At 46.9% G+C, this 20,849-nt stretch overlaps 1 protein-coding gene across 5 annotated transcripts in view; it reads right to left on the minus strand.

The window, feature by feature from the left end:
- itga11a (integrin, alpha 11a) overlaps window positions 1-20,849 on the minus strand; it is a 133,764-nt gene that overhangs the window by 14,533 nt on the left and 98,382 nt on the right. For 3 of the 5 annotated variants that reach the window (XM_069910501.1, XM_069910500.1, XM_069910502.1), the window contains exons 19-25: window positions 17,923-18,008; window positions 16,813-16,954; window positions 12,381-12,479; window positions 9,169-9,245; window positions 6,925-7,014; window positions 5,387-5,477; window positions 1,359-1,472 (exon numbers count right to left, since the gene is read on the minus strand). In XM_069910501.1, the coding sequence (XP_069766602.1) occupies window positions 1,359-1,472; window positions 5,387-5,477; window positions 6,925-7,014; window positions 9,169-9,245; window positions 12,381-12,479; window positions 16,813-16,954; window positions 17,923-18,008 (699 nt within the window). Of the gene's footprint in view, window positions 1-1,358; window positions 1,473-1,696; window positions 1,974-5,386; window positions 5,478-6,924; window positions 7,015-9,168; window positions 9,246-12,380; window positions 12,480-16,812; window positions 16,955-17,922; window positions 18,009-20,849 lie in introns of those variants that run through there. The other 2 variants (XM_069910504.1, XM_069910503.1) reach the window with 2 other exon arrangements.

The following is a 20,849-nucleotide window of genomic DNA, read 5'->3' on the forward strand; positions in this document are numbered from 1 at the left end:
TCACTCCGTTGAGGACATCTATAAGAGGCAGGGTCTTAAGAAAGCAGCATCTGTACTCAAGGACCCCCAGGCCGTGCCCTCTTCACTCTGCTACCATCAGGAAGGAGGTACAGGGGCCAGAAGGTGAACACCTAAAGGAGGAGAAACGGCCTCTTCCCCTTTGCCGTCAGATTTCTGAACGGACAATAAACTACAGACACGACCTCACTTTGTCTTCTTCTGCACCAATTTATTTATTTTCTTTTTAAATGCAATTTTGCACATATAGTGCTGTCACAAAACAACAAATATAGATTCTGATTTTGAGCTACATGTCAAACCGTTTGCACCATCTGCCTTATGTCATTGGAAAGTAAGCATCAATGCAGACTTGTTGGGCCATAGGTCCTTGCCAAAGTCGTGCAAGCACTAGGTAAACTTCCTGAATCTGAATGTGCACAGTCGCTGAAGCAGGGTTGGGGTTTTCGCATTAGAGCTAGCCAGCAAAAGATCAGGGCAGTTTGGTGCTATTGGCTTTTGGTAGATTGACAGGGTCCCATGTAGTTGCACATGTAACTGTTTCTGCGCTTGAGGCCAGCTTCTGCAGTTCAACATCCTGCTGAACATTAAAGCTCACAAACTGGTTTTGTGGCTTGCTGCATTTGTCCAGAGAGCAACCCAATCAGATGAAAAGTATTTCAAGATTACCGGATTTGAATTTACCATGAACTCGTACCCAACAATCAGCGATACCTCAGGGAATGGATCGTAAGAAAGAACGGAATTGGCAGAGCATAACTCAAGAATGGTTACATGGCTGGTTGACCCTGGAAAGTACCTAGAGAAAGGTCTCAGTGAACCAACCCCTTCATAAAAAGCATTAAACTTAGCATAAGAAAAGAGGAAACCCAAATGTTTTAAAATTATCCAGTGTTTCTCATTAGAAAATTGATGTTCACATTCATGTAGAAGAATATTTTTTAAACATCAAGGGAGAAATACAACTTTGGAAACCATTCACAGACAAATGTCAAGATTGTTCTCTTGAAAGGGCCAAACCCACTGAAAGAGGTGGCTACTGTTAAAATGAGACGATGACATATCTGTGCTAAAGCGTGAAGTCACCAAGGATTCATTCCCTTGAAAGGGGCCTCACTCCCAAAAGTGGACTCCCTCCTCCTGGGAGAGGATCACCTCTCTCTGAAATGGACTCTAATTCCCAGGAACCCCTCCATTTCACCCCAATGCCCTCGTCCGGCCCTCTGCCATTTACAACCTCTCAACCCCGCATCAACTACTCTCCTCTTTACCCTGCCAGCTCAAACACCCTAATTCTTCTCCCAGCGCCCTCACTCTTGGTGTTCAGTGCCTTTACTCACCGGACTGGTGGAATTGTGGGTCAGGATCAGGAGGCGGTTGTTACCTCGGGTCACTGTGGGAATGGTCACTCTGATCACCAAGTGGCCAATGGTGAATCGACCCAGATTCAACAGCTGCAACGGAACCAACACAGGCTCAGGAAAGCTCACGGGAACAGCAGATCAATCAGCGTAACACATCCCTCAGACAAATAACCTGCGTTTTCAGGTCAAGTCAAGTTTATTGTCATCCCGACAAGGTCAAGTACAACCTCGGTGCAAAACACGGACACATAACCAGATATAACACACGTGCAAACAAACAATACACATTTTAGGACAAGTATTTTAACCTCTGATCCATTTCTCTGCTGCAACTGTACAATCGTTTTTACATTATTCTGAAACTCCTACTGTTTCCTAAAGTACATTATTCATCTCTGGTCAACTTGTCATTTTTTCTCCCTTCTGGACATTTTGTCCAATAGTACAGCACCAGTTGAGCAGTTATCCCAGCCCAGCGAGTTCAAAGTTCATATTTATTGCCAGAGCACATTTGACATCACATACAATCCTGAGATTCTTTTCGCCTGTGGACGCGGCAGAATTTGTACCTATTGGTAACTAAACTATTCTCTAGAAAAAAAAGTAAACAGAAAGAACTTTAAACTGATGGTACAATACAGAAAAAAATATTCAGTAATCAATAATGTACAGTGTAAGAGCCTTAAATGAGTCCCTGATTGAGTTTGCTGTCGAGGAGTCTGATGGTGGAGCAGCCGTTCCTGAACCTGGTGGTGCGAGGGTACCATGTACAAATTCAATGACAATACCACAGTAGTAGGTTGTTTATAAAGGGGTAATGAGTCAGTATACAGGACAGAGATTGAAATCTTGGCTGAATCAGAATTTATTGTCATGAACAAGTCATGAAATTCGGTGTTTTGCGGCAGCGTCACAGGGCAAACATGACCATCTTATGACATTACTATAAGAAAGTAGTGCGGTGCCTTTGGTTCATTGCTTATTCAGGAATCTGATGGCAGTGGGGAAAAAGCTGCCCTTGTGCCGTTGAGTGCTCGTCTTCAGGCTCCTGTACCTTTTTCCCCTGATGGTAGCAGAGTGAAGAGAGTGGATAGAGGCTGTTTTTTTAAGACAGTTCTCCTTGATGGAGTGAAGTCTGGTGATGTCACAGGCCGAATTAACAACCCCCTGGAGTTTATTGTTGTCCTGAGGGTTGGCATTTCCTAACTAGGAAATGATGCAACCAGCCAGAATCCTCTCCACAGTCCATACACGTAGAAGTTTCCGAGAGTTTTCAGTGGCATACTCCTCAGACACCCCACAATGTATAGCTGTTGAGCCTTCTTTGTGATTGCAACAACATGGTGGTTCCAGGACGGATCCTTGGAGATGTTGACACCCAGGAACTTGAAGTTCTTGACCCTCCCCACTACTGAGCCCTCAATGAGGACTGGATCGTGTTCCCCTGACTTCCTCCTGAATTATCTTGGTTTTGCTAAAGTTGAGCGCAAGGTTGTTATCGTTACACCATTCAAGGAGCTGATCTATCTCCCTCCTGTACACTTTCTCATTGCCATTTGTGATTCTGCCGACAATGGCACACCAACAACAACCTCGCACTCAATATCACCAAAGCCAAGGAGCTGATTGTTGACTTCAGGAAGTGAAAACCAGAGGTGGAGAGGGCGAACAAATTTAAATTCTTGGGAGTCATTATCTCAGAGGATCTTTCCTGGACCTAACACACTAATGGTGTCATGAAGAAACATGTCTCTACTTTCTCCAGTTTCTGCAAGGCGACTCCCCATTCTTCCTCTCTTCCCCATCCCTCTGTCTTCTTTCCTCCAGCTCACCACTCCATTCACAGAGCCATCCCCCCTCCCCCATTTGCTGGTGTGCCCTCCCTCATTTATCCACCTATTACCACCATTTTGTTTGGGCGCCTGCCTAAACTTGGTCATACCATGATGAAGGGCTCTAGCCTGAAACAGTTATGTATCTTTACTATATAAAGTACATTGTTTGACTGGCTTAATTTCTCCAGCATTATGTTTATTTTTATTTCAAAGGAAATGACTGGTCATAAAACATTTTGATGATGTTTATGATGTCTGGAGCACACAGTGGTGAGGGAGTGGAGCATGGTCACAAATGGCCTTTCAGATGAGATGTTGAACCAAGGCCCTCGGTACTTTTTTTTTAAGATGTGAAGGGGAAGGGAGGTATCCTGGCTAACGGTTCACGCTGATCCAACACTCAGATGATCTTTTCACTGGCACACCATGTGCTGTTGGTAGATGAAAACTTGCTGCTGCATTTCGTACGTGACCATGGTGACAGCATTTCTAAACAATTGGCCGCAAATCATTTTGGGACATCTTGAGATCATGAAAGGTGCAAGATAAATTCGGCTTCCAGTGGATTGGCAATGAACTAGTTGCAATAGTTGGATATTATTTGCGAAGTTAGTGAGTGCAAGTCAGAGCTCATCATTTGTGCGCAACTCAATTTGTCCAGCACAAACTGCGCCAGGGTTCAATTCACTGGATACCATTCATAGTCTCCTGATGCAATATACATTATGTTACTTAATATAAAAAGAAATCTGTTTTCATAATTACTGAAATACATTGATTTCAAAAGTTTAAAGCTCAAGACGAAATATGACCTGATCGAAGCCCAGTGCATTATTAATTACAACAAGCTGGAGTTTTTTGGCTCAAAATTCATTCTGATCCCTCTGGTTCCTCTTTATAACATTTCCATCAAAGCACCAGCCGAAACTCTGCCAGCATTTCCATGCAGGTTCCTTGGGATATACTGTGGAATTCAAATTTTTCATGATATGTTGCGAGAATTCCTGGATGTGGACAATCGGGTGGAGATTTTGCACTGGCTTGACTTTTCATTTTCACATGGATTGCTTGGGAGTTTGGGCCAGTATTCTCACACTGAAAATCTGACCGAAATTTCCAAGTAGATCCTTTGAGTGTCATGGCCATCGATAGATGATAGTTTTGCAGGACCTTTTGCAAACTCTTCTGAACAACTTTACCCGATACAGCCACAATGTTCCATTTGAGAGTAAACTGTCATACATATACAGTGCCCCCCACAGAATATTTACGCAGTGTGAGGCGTCGACGTTTTAAGACCATATGACACCAGCATTACTGACAAGCCTTGTACTCTGCCAGACAAAGCAGCCAACCCTAAAAGATTTCCCTCGGCAGCATGGCTAGTGTGGCGCAACACTATTACAGCGCCAGCAACCTGGGTTCAAATGCGGCACTGCCTGTAAGAAGTTTGTATGCTCTCCCTGTGTCTGTGTGGATTTCTTCCAAGTGCTCCAGTTTTTTTCCAATCCTTCTATGTTAATTGTGTGGCCTGGACTCGTGGGCCAAAAGGGCTGCATGTCTAAATTTAAAATTTGGACTAAAAAAAACTCACAATACTGAATTCAGAAATGAAGTCAAGAAACTACCCTGCATTATTTCAACAGCTTTAATGCCAGTTTGGTGACGCTAACCTTTTATAACCAACAAATTAACTGGCATTTATTTAATGAATACTTGAAATTCACAAACAAACAGCATTTGGATGCCTGCTCCCTAGTTTATTATTAACTAGTAATCAAGTGATGTAACCACAACTTTAACCTGTCCAATCAATATTTCTTCCTGTGAAGAATCTGTCTAGCAAAAAGTTCCAGAAGGTCTTGATTGCAAATCAGGTTGCAATGAATTGAAACAGTTCAAGTATGGGGATCAGTTTAATTTGCTGTGTGACTTTAGCTTGGGCTGATGCAGCTCCTATTCACCATCCTCCTTACACATGCCCAATGTCAGAGAAGGAAGAGATCCACATCAATTATTATGTAGTCCAAAGTCAAATAGGTAACTTCACCATCCAGGGTTCTGAGCACCAATGGAACTATCCTCAAACAAGTGCCTTCTGAAAGTATTGAAGGAAGTGTAGGGTAAATCTGTCAACTGGAGGATGAAAGTAAATGGAAATGACCTTACCGTGAAGGTGAAGTTAAATGGAAGATCAAAATCTCCGTTTTCCTCCAATTCTTGCACTGATTTCAAGTCGTAGCGATCGGGACTGGAATTCCTGCCACAACAACATCACATCGTCAATGGGAGGTAGAGATACACACAGGCAGACTCAAAACTGAGAACAGGCTCAACTACTCAATAATCTTGACGTGTCTGAGAGCATTGTAGGAACTTCATCCTGACAATCGCATCTATGACACCAACTTGTTCCACCAATCAGATGCAGCACACTGGATCATCCCGTTCCACCAATCAGGTCCAGCACACTGGCACCAAACTGCCTTTTAAATACATTTTCTAGCACACATCTGTAGAAATTTGCCAGGGTTTCCAATGTGATAAATACAGAAGGGGCATAGGTAGGAGTTTCCCTGCAGAGTAGCTGGGAGGGTCAGTACCTCCACTGTCAGCCAAAATACAATCACCCACCAAAACATCCCATACAAGCTAGTCCCAGCTGCCTGTGCTTGGCCCATATCCATCTCACGGAGGCCATCCAAATTAGCCATTCTCATGGGGGCCCTACTGGAGGACACAGCACGTTCAAGTGAAAGCCTTGTTTTCTTTTCACCTTGCGTTACAAATTTTTTAAAAATTTTTTTGTGTAGTTGGTAGGAGAGAAGTACAGAAGATACCAAAACTTGACTGCTTCACGGGGAAAGTGGGCCATAAACTTTGCAGAGTCCTGGCTGAAACTTTGCAGAGTCCTGCTCTAAACCCATCCTAACCACGGATCCAATAGCACCTGCCTTAACCACCTCCTCTGGCAGCCCATTCCATGCACCCTCCACCCTCGGTAAAAAACGGTTCCTACTCAGGTTCCCGTTGACTCTCCTCCTCCCCACCCCTTTCAAATGTCCTCTGGGAATTTGCATCCATTATTGACATTTGAAAACAATTGTGAGTTTGCTCTGTTTGAATGAAAATCAACTGCTACAGTTTGCAGTTCAAATAACATCTTTTTAGCTCAATAATATCCCAAATTGCTTCTGGGAACTGATTTAAAAAAAAATGTACACAGCCACTGTATTCCGGGAAATTACTTCCAAATTTTCAGAACGCAGTCTGTGTTAGAAAGTCAGAATGGAAATGAAGAGCTCATTTCCATTCTGAAATTTTACCTCCTTAGACTGCCTAGTAAATTTTCCAGTCTAAAGTTAACTGGAGGCATTCTGGAAACAACGGGCTAATGTATAGCACATATTTGCAAGTCCCGTCTCTTTAATTACCGTGGTTCCGGTATGCTGTCTAAACACGCTAAAGGAAACTGAGATTTTGAGTTTTGGTTGTTCGTGCGTGAAGGTGGGAAAACATTTTTGAATGGAAAAAAACCATAAGGGATGGATGGAAGGAGGCTTTAAGAGTGGAAATTAAATGGGTGATGAATGGAGGGAGATGGAGAGGCAGAGAGGTCAGACTGTAGGTTTTGCAGTGTGGAACATGTGTCAGTCGAGCTGACCTGCCCAATCAGAGTGTTTGGAATACAGATACCTGCTGCCTACCTAGTGAGGAGGAGATCTGCTTCATATCGTACAGGAACGGAGAGCCGGTAGACATTGTCGTGAAGAGTATCCTCCATTTCTTCACCATCACTGAACAAAGAAAACATGTTAGATTCCCACAGTGCAGACAACCTGGGCAACCAACAGACAGAAGTCACATCATGGGTCTTGAGAAACAGGAGCAGGAGTAAATGCAGGTAGGCTGTTTCCACTGAGGGTAGGTGAGATACAAATCAGAGGACATGGGCTAAGGGTGAAGTGTCCAGGGGAAACATGAGGGGGAACTTCACACAGAGTGGTGGGAGAGTGGGACGAGCTGCCAGATGAAGTGTTTGAATTTAGACAGGAACATGGATGGGAGGAGTATGGAGTGGGTGCAGGTCAGTGGGACTAGGCTGAATAATAGTTCGGCACAGACTAGAAGGGCTGAAGCACCTGTTTCCGTGCTGTAATGGTTCTATGGTGTCAGCCATCTGGCCCACCAAACCTGCTCCGACACTCAAATTCAGAGTGGATTTCTGTTCACTTCCATCCCTTTTCCTGTCCATTATTCGCCAGCACGGACTGTGCCCTGCCACACTGTGTCCTTCCTCAGATTGAGCAGCTGCAGGCAGTGCCGAGGGCTCAAGCTCCAGTGACTCAAGAGCCTTTGGTAGTGGCCTGTGTGCGGATTGTACCTTCTTCCCGTGATCCTGGATGTTAAAACCTCTCCCAGCCTTGGGACACTCCTGCCGTTCCCTGGCCAGTGGTTTCAGTGGGTAGAGCCACTACCTCATGACACCAGATACCCTGGTCCAATCCTGACCTCCAGACCTGTCCGTGTGAAGTTCCCGCTTTCTCCCAGTGTGTTTCCTCTGGATTTTCTCAATTCCTCTCACCACCTTAGAAAAGCCATCACTTTTATCATGGAAGAAACAGCCACCAATCTGCACAGCAAGCCCCCACAAACACCAATGCACTGGACACAGAACTCCTGAGAATACGGAGGCAGGCAAGGCTACTGGCCCCCATTATGTCAGCCTTCTTTCGGAGCTCCATTGAGTGTGTCTTGGCCGGCTGCATTACACTGTGGTACAGCTGTTGCAGAGAAATGGATCGGAGGTCAATTCACAGGAGCCTTCCTTTCCCCCACCCCCTCCCATTAACATGATCTACTGGGATCATTGTCTGAAGAGGGCACTCAAAATCATTGAGGACCCTTCTACCCTGCACACAGCATCTTTCAGCTGCTCCCATCAGGGAAGAATATCAGACCTAGGAAGACCAGGCCAAGGAACAATTTCTTCCCACAGCAGTGAGAATGCTAAATGACCAAAGGAACTTCTCACACTTACCCTCATATTTTTAAAAAAATATTTATTTATTTGTATGTGTGAATACTTGTCCTGCATATCTATTACCTGTCTGTATGTGTGTTATGTCTGGCTGTGTGTCTACATGTTCTGCACTGAGGACTGGAGAACGATGTTTCGTTGGGTTGCCCTCGTGAAATCAGATGGCAATAGACTTTGCAGGAGTGCTGCTCAATCAGGGATGATTAAGTCATGTTGATTGAGGGATCAACTAATATCCCAGGGAGAAGTCCCCTGTTTTTCTCTGGAAAACACCTTCAACACGACAGCACTCCCTCAGCGGTGCACTGGAGCCTGGCTCAATCACTCGACCTTCCGTCACAGAGGTGAAAGCACCATGAACCAAGACACAGCCAGCAGGCCACGAGCAGAGGCCAACTGGGTGACAAGAACCATGGGCGAAAGGAAAAAGGGAGTCTCCCGAGAGGCCCCGTTTCAGAATGCTTCACACTTGCACTGAGTGAGTGAGAGAGAGTGGGAGCACCACTGATGAGCCCCAGGCAGAGAGCACTGGTTGCAGATGCACCTCTTCCTGCTTTTCCCATAATGACAGACACAGCTCAGGACTAACACTGAGAAGAACGTGGCTTTTTTTAAATTGATAATTAAAAAAATGTAGTCATGCAGTTGCAATTACAGGACCTTCCGGCTCATGAGCCAGTGCACCCCAATTAACTTGCAACCACTACACATTGTTAAAGGGCGAGAGGAACCAGGACACCTGGAGGAAACCCACACCGACACGGGGAGAATGTACAAACTCCTTACACACGGTGTTGGATTCAAACCCGGGTCACTCATCGTCGTAGCATTGCGCTAAACGTTTTGAGAACCTTTTTTAAAAACGCTATCGCTACTAGATTTAAACCGAACTCATTAGGCAATATTTCACCTGCTGGCTGTCAGAGTGAATTCCACATGATCCAGGAAGCTAGAACGGCTGAACTCAAACTCCAGACGAAAAGCCACCTACAGAGAGAGATCAGAAATACATCAGCAAGAAATGCCGAGGCGACCGATCACGATGAGTTAGCCTCGTCACTGGACCATTGGGGTGCAGCAGGTCCTATATCCCAGGAGACTGAAATCATCCAACCTCTCAGTACTCTCTACACTCTACTCTCAACATTTGCCCTCGCCAGAGTTTCCAGAAATATTTTGTGTTTTTCTTTTGGAACGGCTGGGTTGAATTATTAACTTGAAAGACCACAAAGAGCTCATGTCAGCAGAGCAGATGAAGGTTGTGTCGCGTAGGAGCCAGATCGGCCGTACGTAGCTAAGGTTTCCACTTGCTGATTTGTGTGCACTTTGGCATTGGTTGTGGCTCCTGTTGCCACGCAGTTGCATTCTTAGCCCCTGAGCACTTGAAATTAAATCCAGAGAAAGAAAGACAGGATTCTGTTTATGCTACAGACTTTTGACATTCCTGAATAGGCCCTTTAAACCAACAATAGTGGAAAATTCTGGTAACTCCATATGTATGTAGCACCCAATCATTTCAGGAAGGTTAACTTGACATTTACAACCAACACTAACTCAATTTATATTCTTTTTTTGTCCTATGCAATCCTGCTCCTGTCGGTAACTGATAGACTTAGAAAACTATGACACAGTGGTTTGTTGCCAAGATTCAGGATTAACAATTTAATGACAAGAGTTCAAATCCCAACATGCAGCTTGGAAATATAATAATACAATTGTACTGCAAGGTGGTGAAGGTTCATTGAGTGGACAAAGTGGCGATACTCTAATGGTACCACTTCCATTGGTGTGGACCCAGGAGAGCAGGGAGTGGAAACATGGCGCTGCTCCAAAGGGTTCAACTACCCGGTCCTAATGACAGTAGCTCCGTTCAGCCTTTAAACTGCATGTTAAAGGAGCCGAGGGGGGTTTGTAAATAAAATACTGCAACTGCGCGAGGACTCTGGGCCCGAGATGGCGGCGTCTGTGCTCGTCAGCAGCCATGAGGGGTTGCAGACACCAGAGAGCAGCAGACTGGTGCAGGACACTAGAAACGGGAAGAACACCCCCCCCCCCCCCCACCCACCGTTGAGAAGGAGAAACAGAGGAGATGACCGTAAAGGATTTTGACCATGGCAGCGGACCAGCAAGGGGCTCAGTGGCTGAAGGACTCACACTGGCTGCAGGTGACTTGCGGTCAAGGGGAACCACACGAGCTGCTGGAGACCGGCTCATGGAAACCAGGTAACGGAGCTGGGGATTTGAGAGGACGCTGAGGGCTCCCAAATTGCCTTAGGTACTGAAGGCTTCCTGATCTTAGAGGTTGGATCAGGAGCTTGGATTGCTGATGGTTTGAACTGAAGTCTACTACTGCAGAAGCGGGAGTGCCAGAGGTGAATCTACAGCCACTTAATGACTCTTAAGGGACTCTCCTTTGTCTGTTTGTTAGTGGTGCCAGGCAATGCTCATGGTAACTATTTGCTTTTCGGCAGACAAAAGTTGAAGGATATCGTGTATGTTTCATTTTTTAATATATTGTTACACAATAAAGGAACCTTGAACCTACATTCATGTCCTTCACTGCACATTACCTAGAGTGGTCGAAATGTGACTCCAGACCCACAGTGCTATTACAGACTCTTAACTGCCTTCTGAAAGGGTCTAATAAGCCTTTCAATTATAACAAAACAGTAATGATTAAAACAGACAGAAGGATTTAATTAGGACTGGCACTTAATTTAAACTGGTCAAATGAGGGGAATTATTCCACTGGTCTGAATATCAACTCCCAGGGAACCGTGGAATTCTAGAGGGGTTTGGTATCTTGTCCAGAGGACAATGCTTCTCCGAGTTCCTAAAAGTGAGGCCTGTGCCTCTCGTGAGCTTGTACCAACCTGCGTCGTGTCACAAAGAAGGGCAGTGCAGAAACAGGCCTTTCAGCCCATCAAGTCTTTTAAAAATTCTCCTCACATCCTCTTCCCACTCCCTTACACTAGGGGTAAATTACTTATTAACCGACTGGCCTGCCTGTCTTTGGGATGTGAGAGGAGACTTGAGCACCCAGGGAGTGGCAGGGATTGTGCGCAGACAGCATTAGTGTTCAGGATTGAACCCAGCACAGAGCACAGTGGCTTGAACAACTTTCTCACATCTACAGCAACTTGGGTTCGATCCCGACATCTGCCGCTGTCCCTGTGATTGTGTGGGTTCCCCGGGCACTCCGGTCTTCTCCAGCGTCCCTAGATCGTATGGGTTGGCAAGTTCATTGGCCACTGTAAATTACCCCCAGGGCATACCTGTGTGTGGGAGGGGGAGGGTTAATGGGAATGTGTGCAGAATAAAATATGGGATTAGCATAGGATTGTTGTAAATGTCTCAGCAAGGAGTCAGTGGACATGAACTGGAGGGAGAAATCAGGAGAACATAAACCAATGCTCATCAAGGGGTCAGCAGTGGAGAGGGTCAAGACTTTAAATTCCTGAGCGTCAACATCTCTTCAGATCTGTCCTGGAGCCTCCAAGTTGAAGCAGTCACAAGCCAATGGCTATGCAGTACTTTATGGGGTGTTTGAGGAGATTCGGTACGTCACTGAAGATTCTTGCAAATTTCTACAGGAGCATTCTGACTGGTTGCAACACTACCTGCTATGGAGGTGCCAGCGCACCGGTCAGGAAAAGATGACAGAGAGTTACAAATTCGGTCAGCGCCATCATGGGCACCAGTCTTCACTCCATTAAGGACATTTACAAGAGGCCTTTATCCTCAAGGACCCTCACCACCCAGGCCATGCCCTATTCTCACTACCACCAACAGGAAGGAGGTACAGGAACCTGAGGATGAGCACTCAACGGTTCTAAAAGAGCTTCTTCCCCTTCGCCATCAGATTTCTGAATAGACGGATGAACAACACTACCTCACTTTTCTTCTGCACCAATTTATTTGTTTTATAACCCTTTAATGCTACCGCAGAACAACACATTTCATGACACCTGCTTATGACAATAAATTCTGATTCTGGACAAAGGGTCTATCCCTGTGCTCGACTGCTTTCTATCAGCCCCGTTCTCTGGCTCTGTGAGTGAGAGATTTACCCGCTTCACTGTGCCATCCATGATAATGTGACCCAGAATGTAAGCTCCTTACCTTGCTCTGGGACCTGAACACTGGGTAAGCCACAGTGCACACTTTGCTGTTGTACCACTTTTCCAAAATATTGCAGTCGATTTTCACATCACTATTGTCCTGCAAGAGAAGGACAAAACTTAGATTTAGACATACAGCATGTTAACAGGCCATTTTGGCCCATAAGTCCATGCTGTCCAAATTACACCCTATTAACTGACACCTGCAGTACATTTCAAAGAGTGGGAGGAAATCCAATCCCTGGGGAAAACCCATACAAACACAGGGAGAACGTACAAATTCCTTACAGACAGCTCAGGATTCGAACCCTGTTCCTGATCGCTGGCGCTGTAAAGGCGTTGAACAAAACACTACACCAATAGTGCCACCCGTAACAGCACCTTGGAGTTTTTTTTTCTGCTGTAATTATCTGGACAATTGCTGTTGGCTTTGAACAGAGCCACCACATTTGGTGTCCTCCAGTCACCAGACACCTCTGGCCAGAAGTTTGAAAATTTCTGTCACAATTCCAAGTTTTCCTCCCTGGGATACATCTCAAAAGGTCCTGGGGATTTATTCAGGATTGAAGGGTGTCTGCTGAGAACAGATGCCGAGGGATTTATTCGGCCAGAGGGTGGTAAATCTGGAATTTGTTGCCAGTGGTAGTTGTGGAGGCCGGGTCTTGATTAGCCAGTGCATCAAACGTTATGGGGAGAAAGCCTGGTGGAGGGGCTGAGGAAAAATGGATCAGCTCATGATGAAATGGCAGAGCAGACACAATGGGCTGAATAGCCTATTCCTGCTCCTACTACATCTTAGTCTTAAGCTCATTATGATACCTAATACCTTTTCAATGGGAATTTATTTTAGAATTCCATTGTCTCCTTTCTCTATAGTGAATACAGATGGGAAGTGTTAATTTAGTACCTCTCTCTGTCTGCTGGCTCCATGCGCATATTGACACTTTGGACCCTAATGAAGCCAACTCTTTACACCAAGACTGATACAGATGGTCTTGTTGACCATCCCTTTGCCTCCACAGATGCCACCTGACCTGCTAAGTTCCTCCAACAGATGTAGTTTTTTTTTAAATACACAGATCTACAACATTTTGTGACCATCTTCTGTACACTTTCAGACTCAACAATAAACTCCATCAGGGATTCATTTAAAGACTTACTTTTGTACTTGATTTTTTTTGGTTCTCTGTATTGCAGTTTGTTTATAGGTGTACATTGTGTACAAGTATTGTACACTGCAGGAAGAAGAATCTCAGGGTTGTATGTGATATCATATGTGCATTCAGACAATAAATCCGAAATTTGAATTGGAAATCTCCATTTCCAAGAAGGGATGGATGTGCAACTTCGTCGAGGCACCTCGCGGGAATTGTAAAGGGGATCAGATGGGCTGAATGGTTTGCTTCTGTGCTTTGCTTCTAGGCTTTCAACCTTCAGGACTTGATGCGAGTCAGTACAGGTATGCCCTGCTTTACGAAACCAGAGTGTTCCTAGGAAAATTTCATTAACCGAAATGGTGTAAAGCAAAGACCCATTCGCTACTAATTGATGGGTATTTTCATAAAAGCAAAGACTCATTCAAAACCCATTCAGCTCCTTTTGTAAAAGTGAACACAGGTTTCTTCGCAAAAGTGAGTATTTGTAAAACGGGGTATACCTGTAACTATCCTGGCCTCAGCATCTGTGTGTGTGTGTGTGTGTGTGTGTGTGTGTGTGTGTGTGTGTGTGTGTGTGTGTGTGTGTGTGTGTGTGTGTGGGGAGGTCTCTCTCTCTTTCTGTGTGTGGGGGTCTCTGTGTCTGTGTGTGTATGTATGTGTGTGGAACAGATGAGACGATTTATTACACTACAGGCACTTGATTGTAGTAAAAACGTGTGTGTGTGTGTGTGTGTGTGGGGGTCTCGCTCGCTCGCTGTGCGGGGGGCCTCGCTCGCCCGCTCGCTGTGCGGGGGGCCTCGCTCGCCCGCTCGCTGTGCGGGGGGCCTCGCTCGCCCGCTCGCTGTGCGGGGGGCCTCGCTCGCCCGCTCGCTGTGCGGGGGGCCTCGCTCGCCCGCTCGCTGTGCGGGGGGCCTCGCTCGCCCGCTCGCTGTGCGGGGGGCCTCGCTCGCCCGCTCGCTGTGCGGGGGGCCTCGCTCGCCCGCTCGCTGTGCGGGGGCCTCGCTCGCCCGCTCGCTGTGCGGGGGTCTCGCTCGCTGTGCGGGGGTCTCGCTCGCTGTGCGGGGGTCTCGCTCGCTGTGCGGGGGTCTCGCTCGCTGTGCGGGGGTCTCGCTCGCTGTGCGGGGGTCTCGCTCGCTGTGCGGGGGTCTCGCTCGCTGTGCGGGGGTCTCGCTCGCTGTGCGGGGGTCTCGCTCGCTGTGCGGGGGTCTCGCTCGCTGTGCGGGGGTCTCGCTCGCTGTGCGGGGGTCTCGCTCGCTGTGCGGGGGTCTCGCTCGCTGTGCGGGGGTCTCGCTCGCTGTGCGGGGGTCTCGCTCGCTGTGCGGGGGTCTCGCTCGCTGTGCGGGGGTCTCGCTCGCTGTGCGGGGGTCTCGCTCGCTGTGCGGGGGTCTCGCACGCTGTGCGGGGGTCTCGCTCGCTGTGCGGGGGTCTCGCTCGCTGTGCGGGGGTCTCGCTCGCTGTGCGGGGGTCTCGCTCGCTGTGCGGGGGTCTCGCTCGCTGTGCGGGGGTCTCGCTCGCTGTGCGGGGGTCTCGCTCGCTGTGCGGGGGTCTCGCTCGCTGTGCGGGGGTCTCGCTCGCTGTGCGGGGGTCTCGCTCGCTGTGCGGGGGTCTCGCTCGCTGTGCGGGGGTCTCGCTCGCTGTGCGGGGGTCTCGCTCGCTGTGCGGGGGTCTCGCTCGCTGTGCGGGGGTCTCGCTCGCTGTGCGGGGGTCTCGCTCGCTGTGCGGGGGTCTCGCTCGCTGTGCGGGGGTCTCGCTCGCTGTGCGGGGGTCTCGCTCGCTGTGCGGGGGTCTCGCTCGCTGTGCGGGGGTCTCGCTCGCTGTGCGGGGGTCTCGCTCGCTGTGCGGGGGTCTCGCTCGCTGTGCGGGGGTCTCGCTCGCTGTGCGGGGGTCTCTCTCTCTCTCTCTCTCTCTCGCACACCACTGAAGCAGGTCTGTGCTCAGCACCACACTCAACACAACAGCTGCCTCTGACGGCGCAACTGTCAGCACCACCAAGCCACCAATCTCCAAAACAGTCTCACATTGCCCAGAGCTTGGCATGGCCAACATGTGTGGTTGTTATCTTAATGCTGCTTGGCTGCAGTGTTTATAAAATAGATCCATTTGAAACACAATGTTCTTGTGAATGAAGAGGATTTAAGAGGGGTAGGAGATGGGATGCTCGGGAAAGGAACTGATCCCATCAGCGATCATAGTTGTCCAACAACGACTTGTAAAAAGACGAATGCTGGAGGAGCACAGGCAATCCCACAGCATTCATAAAAGGGAAAGATATATTACTGACGTTTCAATCCTGAGTCCTTCTTCAGGTAGAAGCAAAAAGCAGCCTGGTGTCTGAATAAAGACTTGGTGAGAATGGGGGAAGAATGGAAGAGGTGTGGGGGGGAGGGGGGGGGGGGGGAGTCCAGACCAACAGATAAAAGGTGTTAATTGGATACACAAGAGGAAAGGTGAAAATCGATTTTGGTTGTGAAAGAAGAACGACAGACCTAGAGGAAATGTCTGTTGGTCTGGACTTCTCCCCCTCCCATTCTCCCATACACCTGCCTGCTTTTTGCTTATACCCCGAGGGAGGGCTCAAGTCCGAGACGTCAGTAATATACCTTTACCTCCTATGGATGCTGTGAGACTGGCTGTGTCCCTCCAGCATTCATGGTGTGTTTTTACTACAATCAAGTGCCCGCAGACTTCAGTGTTTCACAACAACAACTTGCATTTATATTGCGCCTGTAGTGTAATAAATCGTCTCATCTGTTCCACTCCTCAGCAGAATGGTCAAACTAAGAGGTACAAGGCCAAGTTGGGGAAAAGGAAGGTTTTAAAGAATGTTGTAACATACACGGGGTAGCAAAAAAGCAGAGTGACATCTAGATCATAATAGGGGTTTGCCTGTGGCTTCAGTGTTGCATGTCAAGTCTCCCTGAGGATTTGGAAGGGATTTTTAGATGAGATGTTTTTAAAAGATAGTTACATTTTAGGCTTGGGAGGAGTAGAAAGTATTGGAGATGTTGCTGATCCTTCAAGGTCAAGCTGACTTTACTCAGGAGCGAGGACACAGCCACGTTCATGTGTATATGTACTTGTTCCAGGGCTCTGATTTCAGTTGCAGATTTTGAATGCTACACACTTAGAAAATGTAACAGTAGGAATACTGCACCAATGGCATAATCATTGAGGTTCATGGTCAGGAAATGAACTTCACAGCATTGCAGGAGGTGGGTGGTTTATGGCTGGGATGGTTGCAGTGGGAGTCAGGGAGGTGAGGGAGAGGCGACTCACCCTCTGTGTGAGAGTGGCAAACTGCAGGTTCCTGGAGAAGGTGACGTTGAGGATGGTGCTGTAGGCATTCTCCCGCTTATTCTCCATCCAGGCATCCACCACGAGCCTTCTCCGTGAGTCTTCAATAATGAAGGGAAACTGGCTGAAAAAGATCCAAGCCATGGGTTTGTGGGATGTCAGGCCAATTCACGAACATCTTCAATTGTTTCAATCTTCAAACTTCCCCAACAACTCTGGTCAGAGTGCTGTCAGCTTTCAAAATTCTAGGTGAAATTCTCCCTGAACTCACACAGCCTTGAAACAGGCCCTTTGTCCCCCCCCCCCCCACAGTTCTGTGCTGATCATCAGGCTCTCTTCAAAAACATCCTGCATCAATCCCATTTTCTCCCTGTCACATTCCCATCAGCTCTGCTGATTCTACAACTCTCCTGCACCCTCGACCTGACAGACGGTTCATAAGAACATAAATAGGAGCATCTGGCCCTTTGAGCCTGCTCGGCCATTCAATGAGGTCATGGCTGATCTGACGATGGCTCATCTCCACCCTCCTGCCTTGTCCCCATATCCCTCAATTCCCCCACTATGTAAAAATCTATCCAACCTTGTCTTAAATACATTTACTGAGATAATTTCCACTGCTTCAATGGGAAAGGCAGTCCTAAATCTACTACCCTGAACCTTGAGGCTATGTCCCCAGTTCTAATCTCCTCCACCAATGGAAACAACTTACGTCTATCTTATCTATGCCTTTCATAATTTTACGTTTCTACAAGGTCCCATCTCACTCTTCTAAATTCCAGCAAGAATTCTCAGTGCAGCCTTTGTTCCTTCATAACCTACAACTGAGGCTAAAGTTCACTTTGGCCAGTTCCTCATTGCAAAGACACAATAAGATTCCAGTACAATCTTACATATGTTTCCCCCTCTGTGCCACCAGAAAATGGGGGAGTGGGTCTAGATCACCAGACATTGGTGGGACACCACAGGTCAGCACCTTTAAACAGGGAGAAGAGGGGAGAAAAACCACTAAGTATCCCTCGTACAGCCTCCTTGATTTGGCGCCACATTGTGGTAAGACATGATGCTCCAACAAGGTGATTGTTTACTCACCTGGAACCATGAAGATCAGTGCGAGCTCCTATAGCCAGATCAGGCACGCAGTGTTCATCCTCGCCACAGTCACTCCAGAAGCCAAGCTATGAGGGAATCAAAGACAAACAATAAAGCGCACTATTCTCCATTTACAGTCATGCCATTGCCTTCCAGAGGAGAGGATCCCAGTCAGGGCTCATGGTTTACAAAGGCAATGGACTTGTAGTAAGCAGGGTTGCACAGTGCTGTCCTGGGTCAAAGGTCACTCCCCATACCCTCTTCCTCTTCTCAAGGGTCCAAGAAGCAACCAGCGGTTCAACTCTCTCAATTAGCACAGCATGGTTAGTGTAACGGTTAAGCACAATGCCATTACAGCCCCAGTGATTTGGACGGGGTTTCAAATCCCTCGCTGTCTGTAAGGAGTTTGTATGTTCTCCCCATGACTGCATTTTCCTCCAGGTGTTCGGGTTTCCTCCCACCCTTCAAAATGTACCAGGGTTGCAGGTCATTTGGGTGTAATTGGGCAGCAAGGGATCATGGGCCGAAAGGGTCTGTAACTGTGCTATGTGTCTAAATAAAAATTTAACATCAAAGCTGAAGTTTTGCAGTAATGTGCGACCTGTCCCAATGCTGCAACACATCTTGTACAGTAAAAGTCCAAAATCTGGATGCCAGAATTCCGGACCAACCGAGAATCCAGACTTCTTGAAAGCTCTCAGCTTTTGTGTAAGAATCACAGATTTACATCAGCAAAAAGCAACCACGTGAAAGTTGCAGAAATATAAGAAAAATGTTTTTTTGTATTTTATATGGAAAAAATGTTTCGTTAATAAACTATCAAAATTTACCTGTTTATTTTCCTTAAATTTGAATTTTAAAAGTACTGCCAAAAATTCCAGAAAATCCGAAAATCTGGACCGACTCAATTCATGAACACTGGATTTCAAAAATTCTCCACTTGCACTGCTCACTGTCGCAATGAAAGAAACACGATGGGGAATTGTGCACAGCCAGCTGCTAGCCACGAGGGTCTGTAAATCACTATTTCAATTACATAAATGAAGAATAGATGTGGGCCAGAGCACGAGGGAGGGCCCTGCTGCATTCCTTTGGAAGAATACCACTGGCTCAGTTATAACATTGCATCGAAGCGTGGCATTCCCCACCTTGTCAGCCTGGATTTTGTGGCTCAACTCCCTGGAACCAGACACGAATCCACATCCTTCCGCTCTGAAGGTGAGGCCGCAACAGCTTTCCGCCTGCAACCTCCGAGTGGTGGGCAAGAGCTGGGAAGAAGGGGATGGGATTGCAGTTATCCTGTCACAAATGCCTGAGGGAATTGCTCTGAGCTCCAGGCCAACATTCCAAGACCAAAACATGGGTTAAATCAGTTCAATGCCACAACTATTTCTCAGCTACAAAATGCCTGCCAGGCACAATGGGTTAACAAGCTCGGTACTTTAAACCATTATACTGTGCTGTTGATGTTACATACAAGATGACCTAACAGCTCAAAATGGAATCAGATCTTGGAGTTTTAGTGTGGCATTCTGCCACACCATAGGGTGTTTTTAAATACCAAGTTCTCAGGAGAGCAGTTAGGGCATATAGACTGAAGAAGTCAACTCAGACGCCAGTCAGAATACCCCATAAATTCAACAACTGGAAGAGGGGGGAAAATGAAAAGCTGGACAATTGCCCAGTCCGATGGAATATGCCTGAAACATATTAGGCTCTGGAATCAGAGACTCTCAATCACCCCAGGTACCTGGGGTGTTGTGGGAGCTCATCCAGTCCAGCAGGGATGGGAAGGGGGTGGGGGTAGATGTCCTCTGTGGTCAATTAAGAACCAAAGAAACTACCTTACATTTGTGCACTTCTATTTTAATTTTTTTAATATATATTGTTGTAAGATGGTACATAATACGAATGTTTGCCCAAATTTTGTGACTTGTTCATGACATTAAATTCTGATTCTGAGAGAGTGAAGACAAGGCCAAGTTAACAACCTTCTGGAGTTTTTTTTCTTGTCCTGAGCGTTGGCACCATCATACCAGAGAGTGATGCACCAGTCAGAAAGCTCTCCACGGTACACCTGTAGACATTTCCGAGGGTCTTTGGTGACATACCGAATCTCCTCAAGCACCTCAAAGTATAGCTGCTTGTAAGCCCTCTATCATTGAAATGCCAAAAAATAGAATCCACTTAAACTTATTGCATGTTGAAATGTTGAACCAGTGTGTTCACTTAGACCTTAAGACATAGGAGCTTAAGTAGGCCAATTGGGTCATCAAGGCTTCTATGGAGCTAATCCATTTCCCCACTCAGCACCACTCCCCTGTTTTCTGCCCATAACCTTTGGATTTCCAGATGACGCATCAATTGTTAATTGAAAGATTTTATTTAGATTAAAAATTGAGCATACACATCAGTAACAAGACTAGAACTTACTGAGCATCCTGACTAGAACCAAAATCTACATGGACTTGGGAAATTAGGAGCAGGAGTAGGCTGTTTGCCCCTTTGAGTTTTCTCCTTGAAATTTGATCATCCAAATTCAAGTCCCTGTTCCAGCTTTCTCCTCACATCCTTCTTGCCTTCATAAAATATAAACTTTTCTGCGGTAGAGAAGTCCACCTCTCTTTGGGAGGTTTCTCCTCACCTTGGTCTAAAGCACACATGTCAAACTCTGGCCCGCAGGCCAAATTAGGCCCTCGATATAATTATATTTGGCCCGTAAGATCATTTCAAAAATATATTAGAGGTGGCCCGCCCTGCAGCGAGAGCCGATGCTGTTTTTTGGTATTGTCACCCCCACCATCCTCCCCCTTCACTGCACATCCTTCCCCATTGTAACACGAGAAATTGTAACACGAGAAGTCTGTCGATGTCATCAGCCGGCAAGCCCGTTGGAAGGCACCCCGCACAACCAGTCACTTCTCCCA

Source organism: Narcine bancroftii, chromosome 14 (genome assembly GCF_036971445.1).
Source record: "Narcine bancroftii isolate sNarBan1 chromosome 14, sNarBan1.hap1, whole genome shotgun sequence".
Lineage (NCBI taxonomy): Eukaryota > Metazoa > Chordata > Chondrichthyes > Torpediniformes > Narcinidae > Narcine > Narcine bancroftii.